Consider the following 20496-nt stretch of genomic DNA (forward strand, 5'->3'; position numbering starts at 1 on the left):
GTGTGTGAGAGGAGACAGCGGTGTGTGTGTGTGTGTGTGTGTGTGTGTGTGTGTGTGTGCCCTGCCAGGTGCATTTATGCATTTATACCAGGGCTGCTGCCACTCCTGTGCCATGCAATGGATTACAGAGGAGTCCGTCTGCTCCCTCCCTCTGGGGGGGGGGGCAAGCATTTGGGAAAATTTGGAGAGAGTCAGAACTCAGAGCTCAGCACTTTCCTCTTTCTGTTTTTCTTCTTGAGGAATTTTTTCCCCATTGCTGATGACTTTACCATTCTTGGGGGTGGGGGGGTGGAGATCCTGGCTTTTGCTCCCCCTACACTCCAAGTGCCGGACAAAGCCCTACATTCCACAAGAAGCCAGAGCTTCAGAGTTTCCTAAAGATGAGGTGGCGTGGCGTCTCCTCCCTTCCCAGCTCTGACTCCCCCTCCCCCAGTCTCCAGCCCTCAGCCTGGCCAGGGAGGCCCCGCCAGGCTGGGAGGAGACCCCAAGCACATTCTTCCCCTCACTGTCATACTGCAGAAATTAAAGACACATCTTTGAGCTGGGTACCCGCCAACCTTTTCAAGTTGAAAAGTGGTAGAGGAGGCCCTGAGCCTCAGCTCCATGCCACGTATAAAGGAAGCTTGGAACCCATCTGCCTACAACCCCTGGGGCAAAGACCTAGAATCAGACATTGGGGTAATGGCTGTCACATAACACATACACACCAAGCTCCCCCCCCAAGTGGTCTCCAAGTCTTCATCAGAGCCCCAGACCCTTGATGTAGCAGTCACCAATGCACACCTGTGAGGCACCATCCCTTCTTCCAGGTGAGCCTGGAGGAGGCTAGGTGAGGAGCAGGGAAAGGAGCCTTCCTGATAGAAAACTCAATGAAAGGGCAGACCACACCTAGACAGCTTCCTCCAACGCCTGTTTCCTCTTAGGTACAGGGTCCTGGCCAATGTTGGGGAGTGGGGGCACCCTTTGGAACTGACCACAGTGGAAGGCAGAACTTAGTGGGTTTCCGGAACTACCATCTCAGTCAGCATCTCAACCCCCAGTCTTGCCCCGCAGGCACTGGCACTAGGCGGGGGCAGATCCTGGGCCACAAGTTACTGCCACATGGTTAGGATAATTGATGAAGTCCTGTCCTTCCATTGCTGTCTCCAGCCCTGCCTCTCTGGAAACTCTATATTTTCCCTTTAATTATAGTCCCATGCAGTCTCCCTCAGCCACCCCACCCGCACTGCTCAGCCTAGCTGCCCACGGCCAGCGACGTGGCTCCCTCCCCTTCTGTTCCCTTGGTTTTTTTTTCCCCCTTTGCCTTCGTTGCACAAAAGTTGCACAAAACTAGCTCGGGGAGGGCGTGAAGGGGGAAGCAATGGAATCTTGGATGGTTTGGAGGAGGCGGGACTCCCTGCTTCCACGTTTGCAGCTCTTAGAAGCCAATGGGGGAAGTGGTTCAGGACGCCTATGAGGCCCTCCCTGCAAGGAGACCCCAATGCCTTCCCCCACCACCCTTGTTTTGGCAAGATGATGACCCCAAATAGATTGGGGGTCAGGCAGAGCACTTTGGGGGTGATGGGACATAGGGGAAGAAAGGGCACGTCTTCTAGAGACATCTTTAAATAAAACCTGCTGTTCTGGACGAGGGGGACTACAAATGGAGAGTCATGGCCAGGGTTTCTAGCAAAGAAGTGAGGATGTGCCGGGTAAACTTAAAGTCACTCAGCTACCAAGCACAAGTTCCCTCCACACAATGAATTCACCTAGGTGTCCCCAGACCAAGTACAGGTACAATAAGAAAAGGGAACTCCCTGTTGCTTTGAGAACAGCCCCCTATGCCCAAAAGACTTCTGTGTTCTCTCTGGATTGGTACTGTTACATCTCTAGCCAATCCCTGGCTATAGCCACTGCTGATACGAGACCCTTTCCTAAGGTATCCATGGTCACAGGCCTCCCCACAGCAAACTCACTTCCAACTTCACTTCAGTTCCTCTGGGATGGATGAGTTCAGGGAATGAATTGATACAACGAACCCCAGTCCATAGCTTTAAGGCCCCCCAAATTCCCCAGCCTACCCCGTGGCCCTATCACTTAATGCCTAAGCCTCCTCCTGGAAGGACAAGGTGCCAAGCCTCAGCCTCAGAGCTGTCTGCCTCAGTCAGTCTGGAGTTGGTTGGTGACTGAGCCATAGGCATGGCAGAACAGACAACTATTCCCCCTCCCTCCTTTCAAGCAATTACATATCTGATTCTTAGTGTCTATGAAGAGAGGTCTAGCTTGTTCACAAATATTCCTACCCTCCATACCTGGGCCACACTGAGAGATGACCCCTGCCCTGCCTAAAACAGGCAACTCTGTTTAGCTACTTGGTTCTTCTGATTTGGAGAAGTGCCTATCCAACTTATTCCTTACTTCTTCCTAAGGATGTCAGAACGGTTAAGAAGCAATACCAGTCTTCCCAATGATGCCTGCCTGGCCTTGACCCTTCTGTGATGTTTCCCCACTCAGATCCCCACGTTCACATCCTTCTGATTTGAGGTCCCAGAAAGAAAGTGCAGGGAGCATCCCCTACCCATAAATCAGTATCCTGAGGGCCCAGACACACTCCGGTGACAGTGCCTCTGGCCTGGATAGATCTGGGGGGCAGGGGCAGCAGAGTTGCAAAAGGGGGGGGCTGGGTGGACTACGTTCCCTTCCTTACCCTCCTCCCACCTCTTCGTTCCAAATTGGGGGCCGGGCCAGGCAGTTCTGATTGGCTGGGGGCCGGGCTGCAGGCTCCCCCTCTCCAAGAGGCAGGGTTCCTCCCAGATCTCCTCAGGATGGTATAAAAGGGGCCCAGGCCAGTCGTCGGAGCAGACCGGAGTTTCTCCTCAAGACGGAGCAGGAGGCACGCGGAGTGAGGCCACGCATGAGCCGAAGCTAACCCCCCACCCCAGCCGCAAAGAGTCTACATGTCTAGGGTCTAGACATGTTCAGCTTTGTGGACCTCCGGCTCCTGCTCCTCTTAGGGGCCACTGCCCTCCTGACGCATGGCCAAGAAGACAGTAAGTTCCAAACTTTGGGGAGTTCACGGCTTCTTGGTATTGTGTTCTGCACTGGGTTCTGGCAATTGAGATTTAAACGGAAATGTGGGATGCTCCAGTCGGAGGTGGGATGGTGATGGAGAGGAGCTGTGAGGAGAGAGGCCACCCTGGGGGCAGATGAGGATGAGCGGTTCTCAGGAGTAAATTTCAAGCACTCATCAGTAGCACAACAAGAAAAGTGGGAATCTGGGCACGGGTTGGGACAGAGTACGTCGAAGGTGGAATAAGGAGACTGGAATAGAGATTCGGAGCGCAAGATGTAAAAGCTACCAAAGAGGCTGCGGGATGATTCATAAGGAAAGATTGTTTGCCTTCTCTGCAGGCTAGACAGCATTGCTGGGGCCGCCGGGGTGCTGGGCTCTGGGGGAGGGAACGCATGGAGTGGGAGGGTTGCTGCATGAGAAAGTTTGGCTCGGACTTGACAGGGCGCGGTCCCTGCGCCTCCTGCTGGTCAACCTTGAGCATTACGCGTCCCGGTACAGCACTTTATAGCGCGCGGGCTAAAGAGGGAAGATCTGGGTTATTGCTGGGCTTGGACCCCCATCTCCAGACTGGGAAAATAAAACCAGGCACGGGGTAGCCCCAGTCTTTAAAAGAAATGGCTCAAGCCGGGTAAAATTGGTTCCGCCCAGTCCGTTGCTTAGTGTTGCCCGCCACCTAGTGGTTCCCTTGAACCGTTACTAGAGAGGTGGGCGTGGTTTATTAATCATTATTTGTAGACTTGAGTTCTTTTTAGTTAAGGAAAGACTCCAAAGCACTGGCTGGCTTTGAGGGACGGAGCTTGTCTCGAAACCAAGCTTTTAAGATTCCTGGGAGCAGAGGGGTTAAGATGTATCCAACTTTAGGACCGGATCCCACTGAGATCAGCCAGTCCACATTTTGCCCCTCCCACTCCATCCCACCTGCCCAGGGAATGGGGGTGGGACCAGGGCTGGAACTCCCCATCTCTCCTCCCACTCCCGCCTCTTGTCTGCGCCCAAACCACACCCCACGGGTCCCCTTCTACTGTATAGGATCCCTCCTACCCTCCTACTCTGCTGCAGAAGGCTTTTTATTTCACTTGGTTCACGCGCGCGTGGGCTGAAGTTGAGTTTGGAAGCAACCCCAGTGTAAAGCTTTGTTTAAATTCTTAAGAACTGGGAAGTTATAGCTGTCTTGGCCAGGCGCCCCGGTGCTGTTACTGAACGCCGCTTTGGAGCAGACCAGCATTTAAGGATTTGAGGGAAGAAAATGGGAGGGGGAGGGGGAAGCGGAAAATCTTCGTGCGCCTCTTAGACAGAGGAAAGGGTGAGTAGGGCTGGGATCCCTAGTACCCTGAGGTGGGGTCTCAGAGCCGCTCACGTCCTGCGTCTTTTCCCATTTGCGCAGTCCCTGAAATCACCTGCATACACGATGGCGTAAAGATCCCCAATGGTGAGACGTGGAAAGCCGATACCTGCTTGATCTGTATTTGCCACAATGGCACGGCCGTGTGCGATGCCGTGGTGTGCCAGGAAAAGTTGGACTGTGTCAACCCCCAAACCCGTGAAGGGGAGTGCTGTCCTTTCTGTCCAGAAGAGTATGGTACGTTCGGGGGCCTAGGGTTAGGGGAGGTCAGAGTCCCATCGTTGCCTGTGTCTTGAAAGCCTCTAACATCTCAGGTACCTTAGTAAATTTACTTCTAACTTCACGTCTTTCCCCCACAGTATCACCAGACCAAGAACTCATAGGAGTCGAGGTAATATTCTGCTCCCTGCTTTCGCTCACCTGTCCATGACTCCTACTGTCTGTCCTCCTATGGACTCCAACTTTCCTCATTTCTCTAACCGACCTCTTGTTTCTTCACCCTCAAATCCACAGGGACCCAAGGGAGACCGCGGCCCTCAAGGCCCAAGGGTAAGCATTGCATTCTAAGTGAGCTGGGAAACTGGAGGGGGCGTGGCCCTGGTTTGTGCTCACAGCAGCCCCGCCCTTTCTTGGTGCAGGGACCCGCTGGCCCCCCTGGAAAAGATGGCATCCCTGGACAGCCTGGGCTTCCTGGTCCTCCTGGTCCTGCTGGTCCCCCCGGCCCCCCTGGCCTCGGAGGAGTAAGTAGAGCTTGAAGAGCCCAGACCTATGTGACTCCCAGTTTTGGCTTTGCTTTCCGCAGACATAGCTTTATATCTTTAAATAATCATGAACTTATAGAAGAGTTGCAATGGTGTACAGGATTTCCATTCACCCTTCGTCACAACAGCTTCACCACTCTCTGGATACACAGTTCTCTCCTGTCTGGGTGTCTGTGTATGTGTGGGAAACTGCCAAGAACATGCCCATACCCTATGCTCCAAAGCACTTAAGAGCATTTCCTAAACATCCTCCTATCGGATCATAGCACCAAATTTGATGTTGGTCTAGCACTACTGTCTAATATACAGTCCACTTTCAGATTTCACCAGTGCCCAAAATGTCCTTTATAGCATTTTTTCCTTCTTGTCCGAGACCACCATTTTCATTTCATTGTCTCATCTCTTTGGTCCCCATGGATGTTGACTGTTCCTGAGACTCTTTGTCATCCCTGGCTCAGCAAGGGTTTGAAGAGTCTGGTTGATGGGCAGAGGCAGTTATTTTATAGATCATTCTGCAGTTTGGGATAGTCTGGTTAGAAGGTTCTCTGGAACAGGAATGTTTTACAGGCAGCGTGGCTGTCTCTCTTAGTGAAGCACATCAGCAAGCCCATGTCAGTTTGTCCCATTACTGGCAGTGCCTCCTGCCTTCACTGTACCATCCTGAGCCCAATTTCTCATGCATTCTCTCTTGTTTTTCTAGAACTTCGCGCCCCAGATGTCCTATGGCTATGATGAGAAATCTGCTGGAGTTTCCGTGCCTGGCCCCATGGTGAGCCACCAGGGGGAGCAGTGGTAACAAGGAATGGGGAAGAGAAAGGCCAACGATGGTCCTGCTAGGGGGTATCACAGATAGCTTTGGGAGGCAAAGGCCGCCTTTGGGACTTCAGACCTAGAGAAGATGCAGGACAGACAACTGTGATCCCCACAGGAAGCAGGAAAAACAGATGTCTCCCACACTGCTTTTACCCACAGATATTACATGCCCCCCTTTTTCCTTTTGTAGGGTCCTTCTGGTCCTCGTGGTCTCCCTGGTCCCCCCGGTGCACCTGTAAGTACTCAGGAATCTTCGTGTATCACGTTAGGCCTGTGGGTGGACTCGGGGGGAGAAAGACTTGGGTGAGGGCAGGAGGCTGGTAGAACCTGCCTTTCTGAGCCTGTTTTTCTCTCATTCTCCAGGGTCCTCAGGGTTTCCAAGGCCCCCCTGGTGAACCTGGCGAGCCTGGCGCTTCAGTAAGTCAGTCCTCCATGTCGATACACCTCCCTCTCCACAAATTTTCCCGTGGAAGGTCACCTGGTCTTCCTCTTGTTTGTGTCTCATCTTGGGGTTCTAATGGCCTCTCCTGTCTCCTCTAGGGTCCAATGGGTCCCCGTGGTCCCCCTGGCCCTCCTGGCAAGAACGGAGATGATGTAAGTAGCCCCAGGGGAAGATCCTAGCTCATCCTGTGGCCTTCTCTGTGTGGGTCCTAAAATCCTACCAACAGGATCTCACCACCCTTGGGGGCAATAACCAGGGGAAGAAGACGAAAGTTCTCCCTGGTGCCCAGACAGCCTTTAGTGGTGATTTCTCCACTGAGTAGCATGTTTTAGGGAGCCAGCCCCCACCCCCACCCCCACCTCCATGCCCATTCCTTGGAGTAATCCAGGTTTAAGATCTCTGGGTGATCAGATATGGGAATGAATGCAGGTGACAGAAATTCCTTTGAAGGTACTCAAATGTCACCAGAGGTTTCCTTGTAGATGTAAACTTAGGTTCACGATTAGAATCTGGGCCCCTAAATGAAACCCACCTGAGCCCTTCTACCCTTTGCTAGTTTGGAGTAGGACACAGTCACGATGGCTGTTTTTCTCTGCAGGGGGAAGCTGGTAAACCTGGCCGTGCTGGTGAGCGTGGACCTCCTGGGCCCCAGGTGAGCAAGTGTGAGGATGGGCCTCAGGTCTTACTGCACTGGGGATGCAGAGTTCACAGAGCCCTCCTGACACCTTTCCATGCCTTATTGCCTTTCTCTCCAGGGTGCTCGGGGATTGCCTGGAACAGCTGGCCTCCCTGGGATGAAGGGACACAGAGTAAGTCTCTTTTGAGTCGATGAAACTCTCCAAGTCCCAAGTCACCATTCTAGCCCCTTCCCCAAGAGATCCTGCTGTGTGTCATGTTAGACAGCAGCTGCAGATGCCTCAAAGCTCATAGGTTAGACATCCAGAAGAGCTTCTTTTTGTGGGAAAGAAGTCCCAGTAAACTGGGTAGGACAACAGGTGAACTCAGGTCTAGTCTAGCTCAGAGACAGAGATGACTGGGATGATCTTCCAAAAGTCCTCAAGTCTGTGTGCCTGTCAAAAAGTGGCACACTCCCTCCACAGGGTCTCACCTCATCCCTCGTTCCTCTCTTAGGGTTTCAGCGGTTTGGATGGTGCCAAAGGAGATACTGGTCCTGCTGGCCCTAAGGTAAGAGACCCATGTCAAAGGATCCTGCACACACACCAACAGTCCTACTATAAATGAATTCCTCACTTTGTTCTCTGTCCCTAGGGAGAGCCTGGCAGTCCTGGTGAAAATGGAGCTCCTGGCCAGATGGTGAGTATGCTAGCTTGAGGGGTGGGGGTGCATCAAGAGGGAGGGGTAGGGTGAGGGTGGATAGAGGGCTGGGAGAGTGTGTCTCCATCTCACTTGACCTCTCTTGGTTTGGTTACCAGGGTCCCCGAGGTCTGCCTGGTGAGAGAGGTCGCCCTGGAGCCCCTGGCCCTGCTGTAAGTACTCCTAGCCCCTTGGGATGTCCCTGGATCCTGGTTGGGGTTCCTCGGGGACTCTGGGAACTGTCCAGTGCTCAGAGACATAATTGGGCCTCCCCTCTTTCTTGCAGGGTGCTCGTGGAAACGATGGTGCTACTGGTGCAGCCGGGCCCCCGGTAAGGATGACTTTGACTTTGAGTTTGGGAGTGGGGTGAGCTTTCAGGATCACCTCTTGGGGCTGACATCAGCTGTTGAAAGTTAGGAGCTCTTAGCCTCCATCTATGTATGCCTTGTAGTTAAACCTCCATTTCGTTCCCAGGGTCCCACTGGCCCCACTGGCCCTCCTGGATTCCCTGGTGCAGTTGGTGCTAAGGTGAGACCCGTTCTTTCTTTGAGCATGACTGTCACAGGCCAAGGACCGGGTGTCACCCCAGATCAGAGGAGCCCAGAGTGGCAAGAATGAAGCACATTCCTCAACACCCTTATCTTGGGGTCCCCTCCCTAACTCTCAAAGTCCTCATCCTTGCTCTTCTGACCCCGCCCCCCAACACACACCTGACATCCATTTGCCTTCTCCTCCAATACAGGGTGAAGCTGGTCCCCAAGGAGCCCGAGGCTCTGAAGGTCCCCAGGGTGTTCGTGGTGAGCCCGGACCCCCTGGCCCTGCTGGTGCTGCCGGCCCTGCTGTAAGTGTCCCCCTGCTATTGTCCCCTATGCTACTTGTCAGCTTCAGAGTTCTTGCCTGTCACTCACCCTCCTTTCTCTGTGTGGCAGGGAAACCCCGGTGCTGACGGACAACCTGGTGCTAAAGGTGCTAATGTAAGTCACTACCAGCCCTCCTCCAATGCCCACATGCCACCTGTCCCATGCCCTCCGGCCCTGGGATAAAATGTCTGTCCTGCCTCCTGCAGGGTGCTCCTGGTATTGCTGGTGCTCCTGGCTTCCCTGGTGCCCGAGGCCCCTCTGGACCCCAGGGCCCTAGTGGAGCTCCAGGTCCCAAGGGTAACAGCGTAAGTACAAAATTTTCCCTTCTGCCCAACTCATGCGCTGTCTCCAGCGCGCCCCCTTCTGGGGAAAGCATGCATTTGCAAACCAACGGAGTAACCCCATCCTATTCTCTCCTGCTCCCCCAACACAGGGTGAACCTGGTGCTCCTGGCAACAAAGGAGACACTGGTGCCAAAGGAGAGCCCGTAAGTCCCACATCACCCCCTCCTCCTCAGCCCTGTGGGCCTGGGAGCCTCTCAAGGGACACCCAGGGAGGAAGGGAACCCCTGTCCCGTACCCAGGAGCCCTGTTGCTAGGGGTCAGCCTCATAGGCTCCTGGGCTTGTGCCCCTTCACCGAGGCCTCTCTCCTTCTGCCCACTCCAGGGCCCTGCTGGTGTTCAAGGTCCCCCTGGCCCTGCTGGGGAAGAAGGAAAACGAGGAGCCCGTGGCGAACCTGGACCTACTGGCCTGCCCGGACCTCCTGGCGAGCGTGTAAGTGCCCCGCGCTTCTCCTCCTTCTCTCTGCCCCCAGTGCTTGCCCGGTGCCTGGGGTGGTGATTACGCTCACCGGCCTCTTCTTTTCTCCCTTCAGGGTGGACCTGGCAGCCGTGGTTTCCCTGGTGCTGATGGTGTTGCTGGCCCCAAGGTAACCTCTCTTCCTGGCAGAGAAACTGACCCCCAAGCTGACAGGACTGTTCATACCTCCCTACACTCATGCTCCCAACACCTACCCACTCCCATATTTGTGTCTCCCTCCTCCTCACATTCAGCCTCACTTTGGCATCTCCCCCAATGCCTCTGGAAATTCTGAACCTTCTAGCATGAAGAGGATGCTAGCCATGGTAATGAGGCCAAGGCTGTGACCCTGATGTGCCTGTAACTTCTATCCATTTAGGGCCCTGCTGGTGAACGTGGTTCTCCTGGGCCTGCTGGTCCCAAAGGTTCTCCTGGCGAAGCTGGTCGTCCTGGTGAAGCTGGTCTCCCTGGTGCCAAGGTGAGAGCCAAGACCCTCTCTGTCCTGCATGAGACTGGGACACCTGTAATTGGTGCTCCAGACTACACACACACACACACACACACACACACACACACACACACACACTGTGCCCCTCCCCTGCCTTCGTTCATGCTTCTACCTCTCCATAGGGTCTCACTGGCAGTCCTGGCAGCCCTGGTCCTGATGGCAAAACCGGGCCCCCTGTAAGTATGCTTCCTCTCTCACTCTTCACCCCTACCCACTGTGTACATACCTTCATCCTAACCACAATTCCTCCGCCTCTCATCCTCAGGGTCCCGCTGGCCAAGATGGTCGCCCTGGACCCGCAGGTCCTCCTGGAGCCCGTGGCCAGGCTGGTGTGATGGGATTCCCTGGACCTAAGGGTACTGCTGTAAGTACCTGGTGGGGAACAGTGAAGAGCCAGGGACAGCCACACTAACTCCCCTGATTTGCTCCGTGACCTCAGGCCCCTTAATGACCCTTTCTGGACCCATTGGTAAAATAAGAGACTCTTGGCTCCGTGGTCAGTGCTTTGTCCCTGATAAATAAGTATTGTTGCTGGGCAAACTTCCCCAACACACAGATAAGATGGGCCTTCTATCTGATAGTCACCCCCCAAGTTTGGTAGGGAGGGGAGGATCCTGGGGAGATAAAAGCCACTGCAGGTGTGTGTCCAGGAAAAAGAAGGGGAGAGGGTGACTGGGAAGGAGCCTCAGGCAATGTCTGCTTTGAGTGCAGGCAGAGAAGCCAAGCATTAGATGCCAGCAAGGCCTTCCCTAGAGGCTACAGCCTTCCTTGAACGAAAGCCCCTAGGAACATTCACTATAATGAGGGGTCCTTGACTGCAATGGGTCTCATGTGGTGACCCTCAATCCTGCCTCCCTTTCTACACAGGGAGAACCCGGAAAGGCTGGAGAGCGGGGTGTTCCTGGACCCCCTGGCCCTGCTGTAAGTATCTCTTTTGAGTCTCTGTCACCCTTCTGCTGCTGCCTGGGATACATACCATCCTCAGGGCGCAGCCACTGTGAGAACATTGGGAGCCACTGGTGGGCTCTGCCTTGCCCAGAGGTTCAGGCCTAACCTGCTGCTGCTATCTGCCTCACCACACTGAGTTTGTTGCCTTCTCCCTACAGGGCCCTGCTGGCAAAGATGGAGAAGCTGGAGCTCAGGGAGCCCCCGGCCCTGCTGTAAGTGTTCCAGTCTGTGAGGCCCGGGAAGCAGGGAGGGGGGCTCTGCCTCCCATCTCCTTGGACTATTCATGACCACAGTCTCTTCTCTACGACAGGGTCCTGCTGGTGAGAGAGGTGAGCAAGGTCCTGCTGGCTCCCCTGGATTCCAGGTAAGGTCTAGCGACAAGCCTCTAGGGGAGTGAGGAATGTTCCTTTGTTAGACTTACAGATTTTAAACCCTTCTCCTCCCCCTCCCCCTCCCAACTTACAGGGTCTCCCTGGCCCTGCTGGTCCTCCTGGTGAAGCAGGAAAGCCTGGTGAACAGGTAAGGGGTAGCAGCTGGGCAGAGGGCAAGAGCATGCAGGGAATGAAAGAGCAACAGACCACTCCCTGCCCCTAGCCGGTCAGGAAGGCAGCAGCTAGAGAGAGAGGTTAGACACAGGAGTGGACTGTGGTTACACCAAAAAGAACACGGGAACTGCATATGATCTGGGAGTGGCTGTGTGGCTTCTAGGCAAGGTGACTTCTTTATACAGAATAGCTCTGGCTTTATCTCGAGCCTTCCTGCTGGAAGGAGAGACTTTGATTCTCAGCCGAGAATGTGACCATCTCTAAACACAGGCCCCAAGGACCAGATCCCAGCAAGAGGGTCGGGGGCTCTTGCTCAAGGGGAGTGTGGGCTCACTGTTGTTTCTCCTTCCTACCCTCAGGGTGTTCCTGGAGACCTTGGTGCCCCTGGTCCCTCTGGAGCAAGAGTAAGTGGGTCCTCTCCTGCCACTTCCATCACAATGTCCTGGGCTCAGCCCTGTTGGAGCCGCCATCATGTGCCCTCTCCTTCCTTTGTAGGGCGAGAGAGGTTTCCCTGGTGAGCGCGGTGTACAAGGTCCCCCAGGTCCTGCTGGTCCCCGTGGAAACAATGGTGCTCCTGGCAATGATGGTGCCAAGGTGAGGGCATCGTGTGTAGAGGTGTGGAGGGCTGGACAAGACCAGAGTGGGAGCCTATGGGACCTGAGGTCGGGTCTGCGAGTTTGTTCTTTTAGCTGGAACCTTGACCTTGGCCCACACGTAGGAGATCCTAAGTGAGCTCGGGGCTCTGAGACTCTTCCTGGGACTCTATGTCTCACTCATCTTTTTGTTTACCAAACAGGGTGATACTGGTGCCCCCGGAGCTCCCGGTAGCCAGGGTGCTCCTGGTCTTCAGGGAATGCCTGGTGAACGTGGTGCAGCTGGTCTTCCAGGTCCCAAGGGTGACAGAGTAAGTCAGCCTCCCCCTCCCATGAGCTCTTGGTGGTTCTCACCTAGCTCCTTGCTTTGCTGGGTAATCTTATACCTGTGACTCAGGCCCTTCTCCTGATGTGTTACCATGGTAATGAGAGCTGGGGCTTCCCCCATGGAGATGCCTTTATTTATCACTCTGTTGACCTCAGGGGCCACTTAACACAGGGTCCACTTGACTCCCCAAGTAGACACCTCTACCCCTGAAAGGGTCTTGTATCCTTGGCACCATGTCTGAGAAACATCTGCAGAATGCTGCAGCTGAAAAAGGACTCTGAGAAATATTTGCAGAGCGCTGTAGCTCAACTCCTGGCCCCACGCTGGAAGTCTGACTTCTCCCTGTCTTTAGGGTGATGCTGGTCCCAAAGGTGCTGATGGCTCTCCTGGCAAAGATGGCGTCCGTGGTCTGACTGGTCCCATTGGTCCTCCTGGCCCTGCTGGTGCCCCTGGTGACAAGGTGAGTGGCTGCCCTGTCACCTGATTCCTAATACATAGCTGCCTCAGCAAGCCCAGGTGGGGCTCTGCAGGGAAGGCAGTCCTGCCATATGAAGCTGGTGACCCAGGAAGTTTGAGGGGCCAGAAGGGAGGGGAGGTGTTATTGGCTCATCTTGCAGGAGAGTTTAAAAGTTGTCTCTCCCTCATAGGGTGAAACTGGCCCCAGTGGTCCTGCTGGCCCCACCGGAGCCCGTGGTGCCCCCGTAAGTACAGAAGACCCCTGCTAAGATCTGCGTTCTGCCCTTCTATCTGCTTACACACACACACACACACACACACACCACACACACACACACACACACACACACACACACACACACACACACACACACACACACCACCGCTGCCTGTGTCCCTTTACATCACCTGCTCCTCTCCTTCCCCAATGTTGAGACATCTCTCCAAAGTCATCTTCTTCTTCTAGGGAGACCGTGGTGAGCCTGGCCCCCCTGGTCCTGCTGGTTTTGCTGGCCCCCCTGTGAGTACCAAGACTCTCTTTTACTTTCTGTCACCAGCTGAAACATGAGGCATGGGACCTTAGGTGAGGGAATGAGGACAGAAGTGTCACCCTGAGTCAGAGAAGGATGGGGAGGGACTGGTTGTCGCTGAGTGTCTCTGTAACTCCAAGTTTCTAGCTGCGGCCCCTCCTGCGGCCCAGAGACCCTCGGCTCCCAGGCTGACTTATCCAATCCTCCACTTTCCATCCTCTCTCTTGTCCAGGGTGCTGATGGCCAACCTGGTGCTAAAGGTGAACCTGGTGAAACCGGTACTAAAGGCGACTCCGGTCCTCCTGGCCCCGCTGGACCTGCGGGACCCCCCGGCCCCATTGTGAGTGTCTCATCCTCTACAGCCTGAGCTTTTGGTGGCCTTGGGCTTGGGGCCAGCCTGTGTCTCATGTGGCTACACTCTCTTACAGGGTAACGTCGGTGCTCCTGGACCCAAAGGTGCTCGTGGTGCTGCTGGTCCCCCTGTGAGTACCACCCGCATCTCTGTGGAGTCTCCAAGGCCAGAGACTGGAGGGAATCAGGCCAGGTGAGATGACCGTTCACTTTTGACCACCCTGTGTTCTCTCCTGACAGGGTGCTACTGGTTTCCCTGGTGCTGCTGGCCGCGTTGGTCCCCCTGGTCCCTCTGTGAGTATCTGTCGTTTTGGATTGGGCTGGGGGCATGCACCTTGGAAGCCTGGACTCTGACAATCCCTCTTGTGCCCATCTAGGGAAATGCTGGACCCCCTGGCCCTCCTGGTCCTGTTGGCAAAGAAGGAGGCAAAGGTCCCCGTGGTGAGACTGGTCCCGCGGGACGTCCTGGTGAAGTTGGTCCCCCAGGTCCCCCCGGCCCTGCTGGTGAGAAAGGAGCCCCTGGTGCTGATGGACCTGCTGTAAGTGCTAGTTCTGATTCCTATGGTTATGGAGAGTTCCAGAGTTGTGAGTTCTCTCTGTGCCATTCTGAGCCCTTCTCACCCCTGTCTGCCTCCCACAGGGCTCTCCTGGTACCCCTGGACCTCAGGGTATTGCTGGACAGCGTGGTGTGGTTGGTCTTCCTGGTCAGAGAGGAGAAAGAGGCTTCCCTGGTCTTCCCGGCCCCTCTGTGAGTGCTTCTTAATCTTAGGGTCTCCAAGACGAATCATCCCGGGACTTGGAAGGGGCAGGTGGAGTTAAGGAGAGCAACTATAACAGAAGTGGGCTCATGACTTGAGCCCCCACATCTGGCCTCCAGCCTTACTCTCTCTCTCTCTCTTTCTCTTTCTCTCTCTCTCTCTCTCTCTCTCTCTCTCTCTCTCTCTCTCTCTCTCTCTCTCTCTCTCTCTCTCTCTCTCTCTCTCTTTAGGGTGAACCTGGCAAACAAGGTCCTTCTGGATCAAGTGGTGAACGTGGTCCCCCTGGCCCCATGGGCCCCCCTGGATTAGCTGGCCCCCCTGGTGAATCTGGACGTGAGGTAAGCAGCCTCCACCCTCTAGCGAATGCCTGTGCGGGACCACTAGCCCGGTGTCTGACCTCTTCTCTGGGGGGTTTCTCACTTTCTCCCACTCTCCATACAGGGATCTCCTGGTGCTGAAGGCTCCCCCGGAAGAGATGGCGCTCCTGGCCCCAAGGTAAGAGATCTGGCCACACACCTAGACTCTTGCCTGGACTCTGGTTTGCCCCAGCCCACCCCAACTTCAGCTCTCCATCTGAGCCTGACCCATGACTTCTAACCTCTGCTCCCAGGGTGACCGTGGTGAGACTGGCCCTGCTGGCCCCCCTGGTGCCCCTGGTGCTCCTGGTGCTCCTGGCCCTGTTGGACCTGCTGGCAAGAGTGGCGATCGTGGTGAGACCGTAAGTATCTGGCCTCTGCTTCAGGCATGCCCAAAGGCCTGGGAAGGGATGAGTTACCTCATCTAGCTACAGGAGAAGAGGGAGTCTTGCGATGTGTCTGGGCTCTTGGCCTTTCTGGAAAAAAACTGAGCCATAATTTTGCCTTGAGGCCCTTCTTCTAGACAGAACTCCATCTCCCCCCAGGCATGGGGCTTGCCTCAGCTCATCACATGAAGCTTGGCTCTGGGGAGGCTTATCTAGGAGTCAAGAGAGGTGGCCACAGCATGAGGGATGTGGGCTATGAGTGGTCTGGCCAAGGGGAAGGCTCATCCTGGAGCGCCCAGCCTTGGCCTCCCCTAGTGAGAATCTAACACATTATTTTCTCCCCAGGGTCCTGCTGGTCCTGCTGGTCCCATTGGCCCTGCTGGTGCCCGTGGCCCTGCTGTAAGTGTCCCACGCCAACCTCACGTCCTCTGAACACTGCGGCTCAGATGTGAAGTGTCCCACTCGTCACCAGGAGAACTTTCACCTGACAGCCTGTCTCCTCCTTTCTTTTAGGGACCCCAAGGTCCCCGTGGTGACAAGGGTGAGACTGGCGAACAAGGTGATAGAGGCATAAAGGGTCATCGTGGCTTCTCCGGTCTCCAGGGTCCTCCTGGCTCTCCTGTGAGTGCACACGGTTTCCCGGGCTCTGGTCACCAGCGGCTCTTTCCCGCCATCTCCCAGCGCTTGCTGCATAGTGGGAGGAGGCACACTTGCCTAGCTTCTACTCTAGATAGACATTCTGATTCCTTCCTGGTTGGGAGAGGGGCAGAAGATTTCTGGGCATTTCTAACAGAGAGGAGTACCCAGAGAGGGACTGTGGGAGTGGTCTTAGCATATGAACAACTTGGAGCTAGATATCTAGAATGAGGGGACACGATACCCCCACTGCCCCTGAACTGCCTTTCTCTGTCCTTTAGGGCTCTCCTGGTGAACAAGGTCCCTCTGGAGCTTCTGGTCCTGCAGGTCCCCGGGTAAGTTGCACCATCTCAGGTACCTTGAGGACCCCTGGTTACTGTCAGGCATCTCTCTGTTCTCCAGTGAAGAGTTCAGAGGCCAGACAGGGGGGCAGGTAGAAAAAGAACCTTGGTCTTATACAGCCTGTGTCCTTCCAATCCTGGCTCCTTTAGTCCAAACACAGTAGCCAGTTGAGGACACCCTTTAAGGAAGAAGTGGGCACTAGACAGAACAGATGTGGGAGGGTGGCCTCAGTCAGATTTCAGGCTGCCTTGGGTTTCTGGCCAACTTTCTCCAATCATCTCTCTTTCACCAGGGTCCCCCTGGCTCTGCTGGTGCTCCTGGCAAAGATGGACTCAACGGTCTCCCTGGTCCCATTGGTCCCCCTGGTCCTCGAGGTCGCACTGGTGATAGCGGTCCTGCTGTACGTAGCCCACATCCTCTGCCTCATGACCCTCCATCCCCAAGAAGACTTGAATAGCAATAAATCCTGACATCCTCTCTTTGTGTAGGGTCCCCCCGGCCCTCCTGGACCCCCCGGCCCTCCTGGTCCTCCCAGTGGTGGTTATGACTTCAGCTTCATGCCTCAACCATCTCAAGAGAAGTCTCATGATGGCGGCCGCTACTACCGGGCTGATGATGCCAATGTGGTCCGTGACCGTGACCTTGAGGTAGACACCACCCTCAAGAGCCTGAGCCAGCAGATTGAGAATATCCGAAGCCCTGAAGGCAGCCGCAAGAACCCCGCCCGCACATGCCGTGACCTCAAGATGTGCCACTCTGACTGGAAGAGCGGTAAGGACTAACCCCAGCTGCCTCCCCTCCCTGACTCTTGTCCTCCCACCATGCTGCTACCCCCCCATGCTTTTAAGCATCCCACTTTCCATATGGTGCTGGCTGCCTGCTTCTCCTGACTCCGCATTGCCCCGTCCATTTCAGGAGAGTACTGGATTGACCCTAACCAGGGCTGCAACCTGGATGCCATCAAGGTCTTCTGCAACATGGAGACTGGTCAGACCTGTGTGTTCCCCATTCAGCCCACTGTGCCCCAGAAGAACTGGTACATCAGCCCGAACCCCAAGGAAAATAAGCATGTCTGGTTCGGCGAGAGCATGACTGATGGATTCCAGGTACATGAGCCACTTTGCAGGAGACAGGCTAGCCTCGAGCTCAGAAGGCAGAGGAAGTCCTGGAGTGGATTTAATACTGGCTTAGAGGGAGGGTAGAGATGGTCTAGGAGACAGGAGTTCTGGGTTCTTGGGTGTCCATGGATAAGTGATAGAAATTCATGGACAGGACAGCCAGGGACTAGAAATTCCACGTGTTCACTCATTCCCTGCTCTCTCTGGCCCACGCAGTTCGAGTATGGAAGTGAAGGCTCCGACCCTGCTGATGTTGCCATTCAGCTGACCTTCCTGCGCCTGATGTCCACTGAGGCCTCCCAGAACATCACCTACCACTGCAAGAACAGCATAGCCTACATGGATCAACAGACTGGCAACCTCAAGAAGTCCCTGCTCCTCCAGGGCTCCAATGAGATCGAGCTCAGGGCCGAGGGCAACAGTCGCTTTACCTACAGCACCCTTGTCGATGGCTGCACGGTGAGTCCCCCATACTGGGTCCAGGCCACCCCTTTCGGTCTCTGCTTTAGCCTTTTGGCAGATCATAGTGACCCTCACTCCATCATTGCCCTTGGTAATAACCCTCTCCCACTGTCTTCGTTCACTCCAGAGTCACACCGGAAGTTGGGGCAAGACAGTCATCGAATACAAAACCACCAAGACCTCCCGCCTGCCCATCATTGATGTGGCGCCCTTGGACATTGGTGCCCCAGACCAGGAATTCGGATTTGATGTTGGCCCTGCCTGCTTCGTGTAAACTCCCTCCACCCCAATCTGGTTCCCTCCCACCCAGCCCACTTTTCCCCAACCCTGGAAACAGACAAACAGCCCAAATTGAATTTCCCCAGAAGCCAAAAAATGGGAGACAATTTCACATGGACTTTGGAAAACATTTTTTTTTCCTTTGCATTCATCTCTCAAACTTAATTTTTATCTTTGACCAACTGAACTTGACCAAAAACCAAAAGTGCATCCAACCTTACCAAAAAGGAAAAAAAAAGAATAAATAAATAACTTTTTAAAAAAAGGAAGCTTGGTCCACTTGCTTGAAGACCTATGTGGGTATAAGTCCCTTTCTGCCCGCTGGGCTTATGATACCCCAAATACTGCCTTTTCCGCTCCTTTCTCCACCCCCTCTTGGGGTCTCTCCTCCATTGCTCCCCAAATTTAAGTCTCCCCCAAAGACACAGGAAATAATGCATTGTCTGCCCAGCAACCAAAGGCAATGCTGAAACATCCCACCAGCCCCCTAACACCCAGCCTACTTCCCCACCTAGCACCTCCAAATCCTGCCAGGACATGGGGTTCTTGGACTTTTGAAGGAGCCTAACCATCTGGCATCTCCATGGCCTCTGCAACACACCCCACTTTGTTTCCCAGGGCCGGCCATGGTGGGGGAAGCCACCTGCCCCTCCGGGGGGTTTGGAGCCAGGCAGGGTCACAGCAGACTGGAACCATCGGCCACGTGTGTGCAGGCTGGGTGGGAGAGACTGTTCTGTTCCTTGTGTAATTGTGTTGCTGAAAGACTACCTCGTTCTTGTCTTTGTGTGTCACCGGGGCAACTGTGTGGGGGCGGGGATGGGGGCAGGGTGGCAGCGTGCCCAGTTTGGTACCAAAGGTGCTACATCTCTGTGAAGGGGTGGGGTGGGAAAAAATCTCTGGTGCTATAGAAGTTGAGATGCTCCCTAGGCCAGCAAACGTTCCTTTTGTTCAAAGTCTTTTTTTATTCTTTTTTTTTCTAATGGATAGGGACTCGTGAATTTTTTTCCTGACGGTGCTATTTAACATGGGAGGAGAGAGTGCCAGCCCAGTCTGCTCACTCTCTACCCTCTCTCCACTCTTCTAGTTCCTGGGCCTATTGCAATCTGACCTCTCTCTCTCTTCTGGAACCCTCCCCTCTTGCAGCTGCACCCTACCCTCCCGTTCTCTCTTCCTCTGTCCTGCATCCGGGTTTCAGAGTACCACTTTTCAAAGCACAAAGCAGTTTTACCCCTGGGGTGGGAGGAAACAAGAGACTCTGTACCTATTTTGTATGTGTATAATAATTTGAGATGTTTTTAATTATTTTGATTGCTGGAATAAAGCATGTGGAAATGACCCAACACACCTGCAGTGGCCTCTGAATTTCCTTCCTGGGATTTGGGAGGCAGGGGACCCGGGGAGAGGGGTCTGGGACTGGTGGGCTTGTCTTTTATTCCTGCCCTTCCTCTCCTCCCATTGCTCATCCGAACGCTGCCACCTCCCTCTTGCCTTTCCTATACCTTAGACCTTTCTCTTGCCTCCTTTACTTTTTTTTTCCTCTTTCGGTCCTCTTTGCACATTTCCAGGTCCTCTTCTTCACTGCTGTTCCATACAGGGTGCACAGAATCGCACGCCTACCCACACGCACTTAGAATCCTAGTCCACCCACACCTGTCCCATCAATGTCATCATCACATCTCCACGCTGCAGGCCTGAGGCCTGGGAAGGGTTGGTTTGTCCATGGGTCCTGGGAGGTTGATGGGTCCTCAAAGGAACCCAAGGGGAGGGAACAGGGACTGATTAGTGAGGCCTAGGAACCTCTTTACTGGATTTCTCTGTAGTCAAATATGGAGGGATATTTGGCCTTTACCTGATTCTTGCCCAAAGAAACAAGCAATGCTGTATGGAAGGGGCCTTCTGAGCCTGGAGTGTTAAGGAGAAGTGCTCCAGGCTCACTCCTGCTCTCATCAGAGGGAGGCAACCCAGCTCTCAAGGGAACCGATCACCGGGCTCTTAGAGAGCTGTGGTTAAGGATCGTGCAGTGTGCCACCAGAAAGGATAGGACCCCACACCACAGAGGTCAAGGGTTCCTGCTGGACTTTAGCATGCCCAGAATGCTCGAGTGTACCCTGTGGAATCATCCTGCCCTGCTTCCTGTCCACTTTGTCCCTTTCCCTAACCTCCACAAACATGCTTCCTCCTCCTCTTCCTCCCTCCTCTTGCCCTCCGCCTGCCAACCTAAGAACCGGAGGCCCCAGAGGGACGGAAACTGGCTGTTCCCTTCATGTCAGAGAATGGGGACAGAGGTATAACGGGAGGACTGAGAATCCAGTAGGCAGAAGTCTGGGGTGAACCAGAAACTAGAGGTAAGGACCCAGATGACAGCTGCCCCCTTTCACCCATGGAGTCGGGTCCCAATTTGAAAAGAAGCCCATTTCCAGCCTCCCTTTCTTGTGCTGCCAGAGAAATGGACTAGTCTAGGGAGGCTGTCCACTGGGCACACTCATACTGTCACTGAGTATCTGTGACTGTTAATTAT

At 54.6% G+C, this 20496-nt stretch overlaps 1 protein-coding gene across 2 annotated transcripts; it reads left to right on the forward strand.

Annotated features, from left to right (window-relative positions):
* The first annotated feature begins 2832 nt into the window (after positions 1-2832).
* On the forward strand, positions 2833-19318 carry Col1a1 (collagen type I alpha 1 chain). 2 transcript variants are annotated; one of them, XM_005075850.4, is made up of 51 exons: positions 2833-3029; positions 4437-4631; positions 4754-4785; positions 4908-4943; positions 5033-5134; positions 5856-5924; positions 6159-6203; positions 6332-6385; positions 6509-6562; positions 7009-7062; positions 7166-7219; positions 7542-7595; positions 7680-7724; positions 7844-7897; positions 8011-8055; positions 8199-8252; positions 8467-8565; positions 8654-8698; positions 8791-8889; positions 9018-9071; positions 9251-9358; positions 9459-9512; positions 9762-9860; positions 10013-10066; positions 10156-10254; positions 10758-10811; positions 10997-11050; positions 11149-11202; positions 11304-11357; positions 11743-11787; positions 11879-11977; positions 12180-12287; positions 12657-12764; positions 12952-13005; positions 13227-13280; positions 13523-13630; positions 13719-13772; positions 13882-13935; positions 14019-14180; positions 14282-14389; positions 14630-14737; positions 14841-14894; positions 15010-15117; positions 15487-15540; positions 15655-15762; positions 16059-16112; positions 16412-16519; positions 16608-16890; positions 17035-17225; positions 17454-17696; positions 17827-19318. In XM_005075850.4, the coding sequence occupies exons 1-51, from the start codon at positions 2954-2956 to the stop codon at positions 17971-17973; spliced, it is 4362 nt and encodes a 1453-aa protein (XP_005075907.1). In that variant the 5' UTR covers positions 2833-2953; the 3' UTR covers positions 17974-19318. The 2 variants fall into 2 exon arrangements, with proteins under 2 accessions (XP_005075907.1, XP_012973150.1); XM_013117696.3 differs by lacking the exons at positions 8011-8055; positions 8199-8252; positions 8467-8565; ... (7 more) ...; positions 10156-10254; positions 10758-10811 and having other exon boundaries at positions 2834-3029.
* The last annotated feature ends 1178 nt before the right edge of the window (positions 19319-20496 follow it).

Source organism: Mesocricetus auratus, unplaced genomic scaffold, assembly GCF_017639785.1.
Source record: "Mesocricetus auratus isolate SY011 unplaced genomic scaffold, BCM_Maur_2.0 Super-Scaffold_100007, whole genome shotgun sequence".
Classification (NCBI taxonomy): domain Eukaryota; kingdom Metazoa; phylum Chordata; class Mammalia; order Rodentia; family Cricetidae; genus Mesocricetus; species Mesocricetus auratus.

What these genes read in the sequence shown, in the direction of transcription:
- Col1a1 (XM_005075850.4), top strand. Translation starts at nt 2,954, where the DNA reads ATGTTCAGCTTTGTGGACCTCCGGCTCCTGCTCCTCTTAGGGGCCACT. An exon ending in CAGGTCCCAAGGGTGACAGA is followed by an intron (nt 12,288 to 12,656) that starts GTAAGTCAGCCT and finishes CCCTGTCTTTAG; the next exon opens with GGTGATGCTGGTCCCAAAGG. An exon ending in CTGGTGCTGATGGACCTGCT is followed by an intron (nt 14,181 to 14,281) that starts GTAAGTGCTAGT and finishes TGCCTCCCACAG; the next exon opens with GGCTCTCCTGGTACCCCTGG.